Genomic DNA, 13,115 nt, shown 5'->3' with positions numbered 1-13,115 from the left:
GAAGGGTATGAAATCTGAAACTCAAATGTCTGTCATTATTTTCTAACTTCAGTCTTTAATGATTTGTCACTAATTTGCCAAAAAAAATACAATTTTATGAAAAATGGACCAAAAATGTGATGCAAAAATATTACAGCTGGGAACCTGTCAAAGAAGGAACACTTTAATATTAGTACTGCTAACTTGAGCAGCTGACAAAAGAATCTACATGCATTTCAAGTAATCTAGAACTTTGATTATTACAGTTCTTTCTTAATTGTAAACCCTCCATGTTTTCTTCCAAAATTGCTATTTTGCAGAGGGATTATTAGGGGGAAGAGCAACATTTTGAGCCAAAATCAGGGACAGTTGAGAGGCTGGCTATACCTAATTCTATAAAGTAATTTGCATGTACCTCTCAACCTGTTAATGCAATAAATCTGGACAAGGCCAAATATATTGGGGAAACATATAAACAGTACTAAAACTTGCTACTGTATAAACTGAGATAGTTGTTAGAACATGCCTTACTTTAGCATGCATTTTTCTGAAGGTTATGAAGTCTGAAACTCAGTGTATCATTATTTAGTGACTTAATTCCTAAACGATTTGCCAGAAAACTACAAAGTTTGAGGAACAAAGCAAAAATCTATTCATTCTTTGAAAATCTGAACAGTTGGGAGGTATAGTTCAGCTGAACCTCTGAGTTTGCCGCCCTTCCCCCTCAAAATCATCGTCAAATGGAGCCTCTGCAACCATTCTAATGATCCATTACTTGGCTATTTCACTCCATTTACCATAAAAACACTAATGTGCATACTGCTTTACGTCTATGATGATTTGGACTTCATAAATTTTATTTTGTATTTTACAGCACAAACACCAAGACATCTGCTAAACAAAGCAATGCAGTCAAAATGAAAACAGACTTAGCATTAAAACTTCCCTGCCCTTGAAATTCACATTCATTGAAACAGCATTGAAACCCACATTCAAAGAAAATACATTTTGCCAGTGGCAGATAAAGATTAATTTTGGGCCGTTTTCAAATCATAGGCCCCTTGCATATGAAACGTACATGTGCTATTTAATACACCTTCCTGATTGTACTAAATTATATTCCTTGTACAAAACAGTACAGTTGTTAGAGGGCGTTTTAAATTTGTTTTGAACATTTTTCCAGTAAGCAATGAAACAAAACGCATGCACCCATAATGACAAAACTGCCCAGTTCAGAAAATTTCCATCATAAAAGTCTACAGTCCACCATCATCAGCAAATATGCACAATTCTACAGTCCAGCATTATTAGTAAATATGCACAATTCTACAGTCCATTATCAGTAAATGTGCACAATCTCTGAAGTAAAAGTAATCTAAATAATTCCACATTAAAGAAATTTGTAACGGTTGCTGTTAGCAAACACCTTTATATTTCATGGTTTCATCGAAAAATAGTGTCTGTTGCCCCTGAGGAATAAATTTCCTATATTACATTAAAAAGAGATAAGCTAGTAATATTGCAAGAGGAAATGGATGGCAAACTGATAACAGGCTCATAGTATCTTCACCAAGGAGGACATTCTCAGTACGGCAGCATCCACCCCTTGTGGGAGTAGAACAGACAGCCTTCTGCATCAACAGCAAGTACACAACCTGTTGTGCTATTAACAATGCAAGCCAACTCAGCATAAGCAGCACTAAACTTCTCTTCCCCTACAGCTCTCAGTTCCTTGCAAAATCTACTCATACTCAACTGCATCTCAACTTCGCAGCACAATAAATCTGGAAAAAGCCAACATGTATGGGGGGGAGGGGTCAAAAGCCCAAAAACCAGGGACACATTAAACATTGCTTGTATAATCTTGGAAGTTGCTAGAATAAAATGCCGTGTTAACACCATACATTTTACTGACAAGGTCCCTGTGCAAAACAGTCAGAGAAACATACCACTATGCCAAATCAGTTGCTTTGTGAAAGAGAGGAAGACTGAAACTTAAATGGCTATCATTTAGTGAATTCAGTTGTCACCATAGCTGTCAACCTCTTAGTACAAAACACCTGGACAACTCCAGTAACGAGGGAATACAGCCCTCAAACATATTCAGTGAATTCAATTCTTGCCATAGCCGTCAACCTTGGCACAAAAAACCTGGACAAAGCCAATAATGGGGAATACAGTCCCAAAAATAGGGACAAATCTCAAATATTCATCTTATAAACTTAGAAAATTGCTAGAATAAAAGGTTGTGTTACTATGTATTTTCCGAAGAATATGAAGTCTGAAATTCAAATGCCTGTCAATTTTGCTTCTGATGGAACAAAAACAATTTTCAGCAGAGGCCCAGGGAGAAATACTGCAGACACATGTCTTTGTAATATGGCAGGACACCAGAACAAATCCACACAAACAAAAGGAGATGCAGACTCCACACAGAAGGCACCCCAGCCAAGAATCAAACCAGAAAACCTATAACTGTGAGGCAACAATGCTATCACTGCACCAAATACGTAAGGAATTAAACATTCAGAAACCTGAAGTCTGAAATTCAAATGCCTGTCACTTTTAACATTTGTTAACCAGGACAGTCTGACTTGGAACAAAAAACAATTTTCAGCAGAGGTCCAGGAAGAAATAATGCAGACATGTCTTTGTAACATGGGAGGACACAAGTAAACCCACACAAACACAGGGAGAAGATGCAAACCCAACACAGAAGGCACCCCAGCCTAGAATCAAACCTGGGAACATACAGCTTGTGAGATAACAATGCTACCACTGCACCATCAAACATTTAAATATTTAGAAAATGACAGATATGAGGAACAGAACAGATCAAATATGAGGCAAAAATCTGCAAATTTTTTTACAAATGGTGGTGGGTAGGGAATTTAGGCCCTTAACACCTGCATACAAGGTACAGGATTCAAGCCTGAGGTATTCCCTACCACACCACCATGAGTCTGCTCTAGCCACCAGTATATAGTAACTTGAGCATTTCACACACACACACACACACACACACACACACACACACACACACACACACACACACACACACACACACACACCTTGTTGCCTAACAGCCCCAGCGATGAGCTAAATAACTGCTTCCACACACACGCTGCATGCTTACCTTGTCGTTGAACATCCCAAGCCCACCAACGAGCTAAATAACTGTTTCCACTTACTGCTCGGTTGCTGCCGATATCTGAACAGCCCCTTTACCTGTATTCCTTGTGCGACTGGTCCATCTCAAAGTATTCCTTGCAGTCCAAATCAGCGATTGGTCCTGTCTGGGACTGCTGCAGTCTGGAGTGCCTCATTTTGTGACGTCATCGCTGCACAGACTTCTGGGCATCTTGGGGCTGAGATGCCTTTCCCCCTATCTAGGCTGCTGAGAAAGCAGTCAGAGCGTGTGTGCATGTGTACATGTCCGGGAATTGATGTGGTGTTTCTCTGTTCTTCATTTGTTTTTATAGGTGGGAGGGCTGCAGTCCTATGGCATGAGCCACCCCTGGAAGCAGTGAAGCATACCTGTCAATTCCAAAAGAATTAAAGTAGCGTAACAAGCAAGTTATTTGCAAGGTTACATGGCAGTTTATATTGGAAATACGTGGAGATATTAAAAACGCTCAGTTTCCCATAATTTATGCTGAAAAGTCTTCCAAGGTAAATACAACCTTCTGATTTAGCATGGAACCATATCTCTCAACCTCAGAGCAAGAATTCTGATCAAAGCGAAAAATAAAACTGGGACACAGGCCCAAAAATAGTTATGCATCACAGACCACTGAAACAAGCGTGGCTGCAAACATTATACATCATGTATAATGTTTCTATCCCATTGTCAGTTAAACATTATATGGCTCATTCAATCCTGCCTTCTTTTGCAACAAAGAACCATACTTTGAAATGGCAAATCCATTTAAAACAATAAAACACATTGGCTCCACATCCTGCAGCTTCATACCTGCAAACCACAGAGCTTTCACTGAAACTAGGTCTGCTTATTTCCACAGAATGTATACCATTAGACTTAAGGGAGGTGTCAATCTACCAGGATCTGGACTACCTGAAATAAATTAACTTATGGCCTGTAAATTGCAAGTGCACTTTGTTTAAACTACATTTCAAAGCCCACTTGCTGTTTTTCAGTAACATCCCAATATCCATTTCCAGTCACTTTACAAGACATTGGCAGTGGTAGACTTGGCATCCTGCAGATCCCTACAGTACCATACTCATACTGCTAACATTGTCCATTAAATGTAAATATCCATCCACTGTAAATGGCAAGAAGTGATGTCTTAAAAAAATCTATTTTTGGCATTCCTAGTATCCAAGTATCAGGTTTTAAAACAAAGAAACATTCTTCACAGTTTGTAAGTCTCTGTCTTTAATAATCATCTACTATTGCAGTACTCCCCAACAAACACACATACACACTAAAACCCCCAACATTTAAAAAATGACATTGTGCCCACCTGATTTGCCGGTAATGATGATCCAAAGATATGCTTACTGTTGTCCAATCTACCACTGCTTAGAACCCACCAATGACAAGACAGCAATGGGTGATTTTTTGTTTGTCAAAACAAACTTTATATGCTACAGTCCCACATTAGTCAATCCATTACTGACCCATTAACCCTAGGCTGCTGTCTCATTCTTAATCCCTGGGACTGCATTACCTTGGATGACTACTTTCATTTCCTAAGCAAGATACAAATTGGAAGAGGAGGCAAAAATCCAGACATTTTTCGAAAATCCACAAAGTTGAGAGGTATGATTTCATATTCAATAAAACACTCTCCCTGTCAGAAAAGCTGCAATTTAATGAAAGTGTACTTTTAATGTAGGATGCACACACACACAGACACACACAGACACACACAGACACACACAGACACACACAGACACACACAGACACACACAGACACACACAGACACACACAGACACACACAGACACATTCTGCTTTCATGCATGCACTCACACCATACTTACCTATTAACACAGGTTAAGTGCTGTCTCTTTAAAAGGCAATTGCAGTAAATCCATAGACGAGTCCCTCTTCAGCAAGAGCACACATTGATTCTTTGGCACAAAATAATGGCGCCAACACACAGACCCATCTTTGGCGCAAAAAAATCAAAAACTAGGATGCTTTGGTGCATGCGCACACCGATGTGTGAGTTACAGGTCACGGCTGCGAAAACAAAAGTGTTCTGGGGCATGCATACATCGATGTTGGAGTTAGAGGGCCGCATGGCAGAGCCCTGAGGACCGCATGCGGCCCGCAGGCTGGACACATCTACTCTAGACACACACTGCTTGCCAATATAGAACATGCATATGTAACAGTCAAGTTACATAAAACCTAAAGCAGTTCCTTCAGTAAACAATTTCTGCCAAAGGAAGACTATGGTGAGAAGCTATTTCACTTGTTGAATGACTATAAACCGATTTCCCAATAAAAACCCTGTAATATAGCTACTTCACTTTACTAAAACTTAAAAATGAAGTGTGAAAAGATTAACAATCTTCAACAAAACAAATCAATGCTAATGAAAGCAGTTAGGCGACAGGCTGTAGATGCTAGTGATGTACAGTACTAGCACAATCTAAATGGAGGGAGGAACAGCATGCTTTCTTAGGTCCATCTTGAGTCATCCAAAGGGGATATGAAATGGATTCTTGAAGTGACTCAGGAGCTGTAAAACAAGATCGCATCAAGATGGCTTGCCCCTTTACTGCCGTTTTACAGCAGCCAACTATAGCACAGAATACAAACAAGTCTTCACCTTGAAACACAGCTAAAGCAATAAATGGCAAACATTTTCAAGTACTAAACCTTACTTTAATGTTTCTGTGCGAACAAGATGTGCATCTCTCAAACACTAGAATTGTAGTGCACTACATACTGGTACTAAAGAAAATCTTAAACAAAAAAAAATGCTGATAACAGAAGCTCCCTGCTACTACATTGCAGTGAGGAGGAAATTAACATGGAAATCTTTAAATATAGGCAGCATAACTTAAGGTGCACTTTCATTACAGCTGTACCCTTCATTGCTGAATAAATCATTACATTTATAAGCTTCTGGAAGAGGAAGTTAGAATGGTGACCTCCTGTTTTCTGCCAAGAATGGAATGATGAGCTATTCAAAACAAAAAGCATACTTTTTTGCCATCCCCCCCCCCCCCCCGAATGGGGCCAGCATCAGTCATAAACACACCTTTTTTTGCTACAGTACCAGAGGAAGAATGGGTACAAGGCAATAACAAGGCCAAACACCTTAAAAATAAAAAGGCCGACAGTTCACAGTCTGTCATTGTGTTACTGTTTACAGTTTGTAAACTGCTAAACTTCATATAAAAAAAAGAACGTTTTTATGTTTGCACACTCCTATAAACAAACCAGTCACAGTAGCTGGTAAGTTGTCATACTGTTCAAAAAGTTCAGTTTCACAAGCTGTTAAGTTACAGCTCTGCCTTTTGTCCCACTTTAGGCATCTCAAAAAGTTAACCCTACCCCAGCTCAACGTAAACAAACAGTGTAGATGTGTTCATGTCTTCTCTGTGCTACTGGGATCTCGAAACAGATTGAGAGGCATACAAACTCACTTTCCTTTGCTGGAAGGAAAAAAAAATTAAGCCTACTGCTCTGAATATTATACTGTAAAAAATCAGATTTGTACTACATGGAATATCCCAAAAATATTTTGGTGCTTGCTGTAAAGAAAGTATTTTAAAACAGTACTTGTAATGTCAGGCTACAGCCAAGGCTAGAACTTCCAAATGAACATCACGCTTTCCCTCAGAGTAAGCACATCACTCACATTTATGAAAAAACACAGCCATTAAAAAGTTGTTAAATATTTATGTTATTAATAAATTTTCTTTATAAAACATTTGCAATGCAACAAGTTAAGGGGCCCAACATAACACAAAGGAACAAAAAAAAATCTGTGCTTAGTTTAGAAATGAGTGACAAGGCAGGATGCTCAGACAACCTTAACGGCACAGTTCATCTTCAGACATTCAACAAGTCAAGATGCCATCTTGTGAACTGCCACAGTGATGCTTTCATGATTCTTAATTAGAAAATTCCTAAAGGAAAAAATAAAATCCATAAATGCAGGTCACTTAATAGTGCTCAGTGTATCACTTTTACAACAAAATATGCACACAAATTACAGCTTGCTAAGTAGTGCAGGCAATCTGTTCTCTTGCAAGTTACAGGGCTACTGCTTTAATGCAGTTTAACAGTACAGCCATGCTACCACAAACATACCCTTCAATGTCATGCACTCACCCCCCCCACCCCCAAATAATTAAACACATCTTTCAGGTAAAATAAACAGAGGAATGATAGTACTTCTGACATGACACTAACGTGCGTGTCAACTGACTGTCAACTAGCCACAATACTTGTTCCTATACCCCACCACCTGTTGAACCACTTGACAGATTACAATGTCCTGTAACCAGACAGACCTTAAGGTTTATGCAGCCACCCCCTTCAAATCTCCTACACTCTGTGCATCTGCTGCCATGAATTATCCTGTCCCAGCTATATCTGGAACATCACCAGGCAGCATTGTAAGACAAATGAAGACGAATGCTCCAGAAACCACACTGACCAGAAACCTGTTCTCAATCTAAAATATACAGCTGAAAACTAATCTGAGGATTGTTGGCATTTTTCTGATTTCTGAGCATTTTTTTAGAATGGCTTTTTAAAATTACTTATTTACATCTCGCTATACGTAACCTTTAAAAAATAATATTTATGGAATATGAAAGTTCTGTATGTCATCACAGCTTTCAGACAGATATTCAATTCACACTTTTCCAAAAACTGCACTGAAAACTTACACACCGTTGACATGCAATACTTATGACATAAAACATTGACTAATTAGCCAGAATTGAGAACTATTGCACACTTTGTCGCTCTGCTTAAACTTCCCTTAGTGAACTCAAGGGCCCTTGTATATTCAAGCAAGAAGGCTTTGGACATGCACTTGCTCTTACACCAGATAGGCCAAGTAGCACTTGCAACTTAATATACTCTCTCCTGAAACTGCTTCACAATGCATCTTTAATTTATTACCCATTTATCCAGCTACTGAAAATGTTTTATAAATTCCCTGACAAATGAATTCTCTCTCATTATGATGTGTTTATTTTCTCAGTTCTCAATAATTCAAAGAGATTTACAGTGAATGTGAGATCACACCAGTATTACCAAATATACAAGCACGTTTTAAAATATTTAAAAGCGTTATAATTTTAACAGTGGCAGAAAAGGCGCAAAACAAGATACATTCAAAAATAGTCAAATTATAAAATGTGCAGTTAATCACAAGTTCAGTTTCCTGGTTGATAATGAAAAAACAAGGGAAGAGCTAGCAGGCAAGCCAAATTAATGTATCCTTTCTTTTACTGATTTCAGACACAGTTAACCTAGAACATCTTGAAATAGCAACAAATGAAAAAACAGCACACTGATATCATGGCTGCCAGGACCACAGGTGGGGGGGATCCCCCCTTTAAACAAAATCCTGAGCTGCCCCTTCGGTCCAGGATGACCAGTTTTATTTAAAAAAATGCAAGTGAGCAGTTACCAATAACTGTGTACGTGCATAAATGGGCATGTACAGTGGATATAAAAAGTGTACAGAACCCTGTTAAAATGCCAGGTTTTTGTGATATAAAATGTGAGACCACAATAAATAATTTTAAACTTTTCCCACCTTTAATGTGACCTATAACATGTACAATTCAATTAAAAAAAAAACAAACAAATCTCTTAGGAGAAAAAAAAAAAAAAAAACGTACAATAAATTGGTTGCATAAGTGTGCACACCCTTAAATACTTTGTTGAAGCACCTTTTGACTTGCAGCATTTGGTCTTCTTGGGTACACACCTGCCATCAATTAGAGACTCAGGATTAACCCTAAATAAAAGTTACTGTCCTAGTAGGATTTTCCTGACATTTGCTCAGTTGCCTGCTACAGCAAAAGCCATGGTTCGCAGAGAGCTTACAAAGCATCAAAGGGATCTCATTGTTGAAAGATATCGGTCAAAAGAGTACAAAATAATTTCCACAGCATTGGCTACACCATGGAACACAGTAAAGACTGCCATCACAAAGTGGAGAAAATATGGGAAAACAGTGATGATGAAAACAAGACGTCCCCCCAAAATTGATGAAAGGACTAGAAGAAAACTGGTCAGGGAGGCTGCCAAGATCCCTACAGCAACACTAAAGGAGCTGCAGGAATTTGTCAAGTACTGGTTGTGTACTACATGGGACAACAATCTCCCATGTTCTCCACGTCTGGCCTATGGGGTATGGTTGCAAGACAAAAGCTTTTTCTTGCACAGAAAAACATCCAGGCCCAGCTAAAATTTGCAAAACAATACACAAAGTCTCACAAAAGCATGTGGGAAAATGTGTTATGGTCTGATGAGGCCAAGGTTGAACTTTTTGGCCACAAGTTTGGCACAAAAACACTTTGCATCACCAAAAGAACACCATCCCCACAGTGAAGCATGGTGGTGGGAGTATCTTGCTTTGGGGTTGCTTTTCAGCTGGAACTGAGGCTTTAGTGAAGGTGGAGGGAATTATGAACCCTTCCAAATACCAGTCACTTTTGGTCCAAAACCTTCAGGAGTCTGCTAAAAAGATGAAGTGAAATTTCACCTTTCAACACTACAATGACCAAGCATACATCCAAACAAAAGAATGGCTTCAACAGAAGAAAATTAAAGTTTTGGAATGGCCCAACCAGAGCCCAGACCTAAATCCAATAGAAAATCAGTGGGGTGACCTGAAGAGGGCTGTGCACAAGAGATGCCCTCACAATCTAATAGATTTGGAGCGTTTTTCCAAGAAAGAGTAGACAAACATTGCCAAGTCAAGATATGCCATGCCGATAAGACTCCTACCCAAGAAGACTGAATGCTTAATTAAATACAAAAGTGATTTAACAAAGTATTGGTTTAAGGGTGTGCACACTTGTGCAACCAGCTTATTGTACATCTTTTATTTTTTATATTTGTTCCCCAAGAGACTTTTTTCAATTGAATTGTACAAGTTATAGGTCACATTAAAGGTGGGAAAAAGTTTTTGAAATAATTCATTGTAGTCCCATTTTTTTATATCACAAAAGCCTGGCATTTTAACAGGGGTGTGTGCACTTTTTATATCCACTGTACATGCATGTATGTGTGCAAATGTGTGCTAGTGCATGCGGATGTGTGTGAGAATGTGCACATGTAGGTGCGTGTGAACGAGTGCAAGTAATCATGCACTGCTGTTAGACATCAGGATCCAGAAACGATGTGCCAGTGCATACTAAATTTAACAATGAATTGTCAAAGACTGTTTTATTTTTTCCATTCACTGAATGGCTGGCCTACAATAAACAAGTCAGTTTATGCTACAATAACTAGAAGACACGGCTTACGAGGAAAGCATGCCTAGGTCTGTCATGTGGGGAAAAAAGGCATGAAATCTAAGACTCGTTACCTCCCCATCGAGAGGTTCCATGCTTTAAAGGCCTATTCCCTACTCACACTTAGGATTACGTTAAAAAATAGTGAAACCTTTTCTTTAGAAAAAGAAAATGTGCTTTCAGTTCACTGAAGACTTATTCGCCTTTTCAGACCTTCCCTTACAGAAAAGGCATCACTTCAGACTTTGTACGTCAGACAGTGTTCTTATTACATATTAATGCTGTACAACTACACCAGGTTCCAAGCAGAACTGTTTTCCCAGGGGAGGTGCTCCATTTGACCTTTCAAGTCAAGCAACATCATGGTAGGCTTCAGTGTTGCAAGGTCACACACCTGAGACCAAGCAATGTTTAAGTGGTAGGCATGAAAAAGGCAGAGACTGAATCAATGTGATGCATTTTTTTTTTTAATTTTTTGTCCGTCTTTCAGCTTTTCCCGGTTAGGGGTCACCACAGCGAAACTCCGGTCTGCTAATGATTGGCAGAAGATTTTCATGAACGCCGAGGTGCCAGCTCGACATCCAACCTTCAACGAAGGCATCCCATTTACGCATGTCTTTCGAACGCCCACCCAACCATGGGGAGGACATGCAGACTGCACACAGAAGGCACTCCCCGCACTCCAGCCGAGAATCGAATGGGAGAACCTCTTGCTGTGAGGCAACAATGCTACCGCTGCACCACCGCAGATGCATTTTTTTTTTTAATAACTAGAATATCTAGCTTTACCAAGTCAGGATATTCTGCATAACTCAGGTGAGAAGAATGGTGCATGCGAGACAAAGCAGCAGTAGGATAAGTATTCTTTCCCACAACACTGGCAGCGACCAACCAGAAATTTCTTGCAGTATTTAAGGATGTGTGGAACAACTTGAAATACTTGGGTCTATATTATATAGCCGAAAACTTACTCTCAAGTGCTCACATAAGCAAATATGCAGGTACTCGAAATCGCTACTGCGCCCCTCCCCCACATCCCTTGCTAAATATATATTCCAACTCCAAGATCGCACTACAGTGAGGAAAGGGCAAATATCCTGATCACCACTGTACTGCGATCCAAATTAATATCAAATATCTGCATTTATGCTCATGTCAGTGCTAGAGATTTTAAGTTTTCAGCAATCTAAAGTAGACCCAAATACTTCTGACAACTTGCCCATGGCCATCAGACTTCATAACAGATGCATGGGGCTGGGCATACCTCTCCACCGTCTTGGATTATTACTCAAATTGTTGTTCTGTCCCTGCTAATTTCTAGTAAAACTGGTAATCTACAGAAAAAATGTGGTGGGTATATAGAGTTATAAATGTCTGGCTTCAGAAAATTCTAGTTATTCCACATTCTCATTCTGAGAACTCCTCAAGTTAACAGTACTAATACTTAAACATTTTAGATTTGTCATCAATTCTTTCTGGAGGTATGAGGTTGAGCTATATGGCTGGGGTTGACTGGATGAAAGTAACAAGCTCTTGCTATCATCAGTTTTTACCATCTAGATTTGCAGGACTTGTGTGCACTTAGATGTTAAAATGGACTATATAAATTGGCATCTGAAATGCACAGACACAGAAGGTATAATTGGTGGGGCTGTCTGAAGGAAAATGACAGCATACCAGCTGCTTGCTTATTTTTCTGGCTTTGCAGGCCTAGTGTGATTTGTGTGAAGCAACCTGGAATTTTTTTTAAATGTATGGCAAATGCTAGTTTGAAACAAAGGTGAAATGTATTACACAGTCATACTCTTTATCACACTCCAGCATCTGAAATGTACATAGATGTACAGATATGGCTATGCCTGCATGGTGGGGTCGTCTGGATGAAAGTCAACGACCCTCATCATTTGCTCAGTTTACAGTCGTTTCACAAATAAAAATTTATAAAATGCATCACAGAATATCCAGACCTTCAGAGTTTCAGGGGAGGGGGGTGATGGCCCACTCATACCAAGGCTGTATAACTGGATTTTCACGCAGGCTTACTAGTGGCCTCTGCCCTACACCCCACCTTGTTTAAAACCAGTTATGTTAGGAGGTGTACATTGAATCTGTCACTAGCTTATGTAAGGATCTGGGGATGCTGTCATTTCTTTAACTTTCCCCCCAAAAATCAAAGATGTCACTGTCTTGTGTTCCCACGAGTCTCTATTTCTTTAGCTTTCCTCTGTGCAGCCCTCTGAAGTTTGTGAGGGTCACTACGCTTCTACAGGAGCAATACATAAGTTAGAAACGTTATTGTAGTTTTTTCCATTTTCCTCAAAGTCCAGCAAATGCATATATAGATGGCTATCTTTACACACGTCTCACAGCAAATAGTTTCCATGTTTTTTTTTTTTCCAGTTTTGCCCTGCTCTGACATCACCTGAGGGCAGCAATTTTAAAAATATGATTGTGGCCATTTGTCCCTTAATTTTCATCCCAATTTAATGCCAGATGGGGATACACAAAAAGTGACCATTTCTTAAAGTGGCATAAGTAGGCAGGTACCATTTACAGATAGGATTTTTGAATCACCACAAGCATTTGTCTTGGTTTACTGTGCACTGCTAGCTGGTTAATTTTGAGCATTAAGCCTTGAATACAACTCCCTTCTTGAAATAAAAA

At 39.3% G+C, this 13,115-nt stretch overlaps 2 protein-coding genes across 2 annotated transcripts in view; one reads left to right on the top strand and one right to left on the bottom strand.

The window, feature by feature from the left end:
* Positions 1–13,115, top strand: part of SLC10A7 (solute carrier family 10 member 7) — a gene marked incomplete in the record, with an annotated part of 2,703,821 nt that overhangs the window by 1,175,158 nt on the left and 1,515,548 nt on the right.
* Positions 6,845–13,115, bottom strand: part of LAMTOR5 (late endosomal/lysosomal adaptor, MAPK and MTOR activator 5) — a 74,504-nt gene continuing 68,233 nt past the window's right edge. Inside the window, exon 4 of the mRNA XM_044062237.1 lies at positions 6,845–7,094. Coding sequence (XP_043918172.1) covers positions 7,034–7,094 — 61 coding nt within the window. The 3' untranslated portion in view covers positions 6,845–7,033. The remainder of the gene's footprint in view (positions 7,095–13,115) is intronic.

Source organism: Protopterus annectens, chromosome 2.part1 (assembly GCF_019279795.1).
Source record: "Protopterus annectens isolate FY-2018-M chromosome 2.part1, PAN1.0, whole genome shotgun sequence".
In the NCBI taxonomy this organism is placed as follows: Eukaryota; Metazoa; Chordata; order Ceratodontiformes; family Protopteridae; genus Protopterus; species Protopterus annectens.
This window is presented reverse-complemented; position numbering and strand designations above follow the sequence as displayed.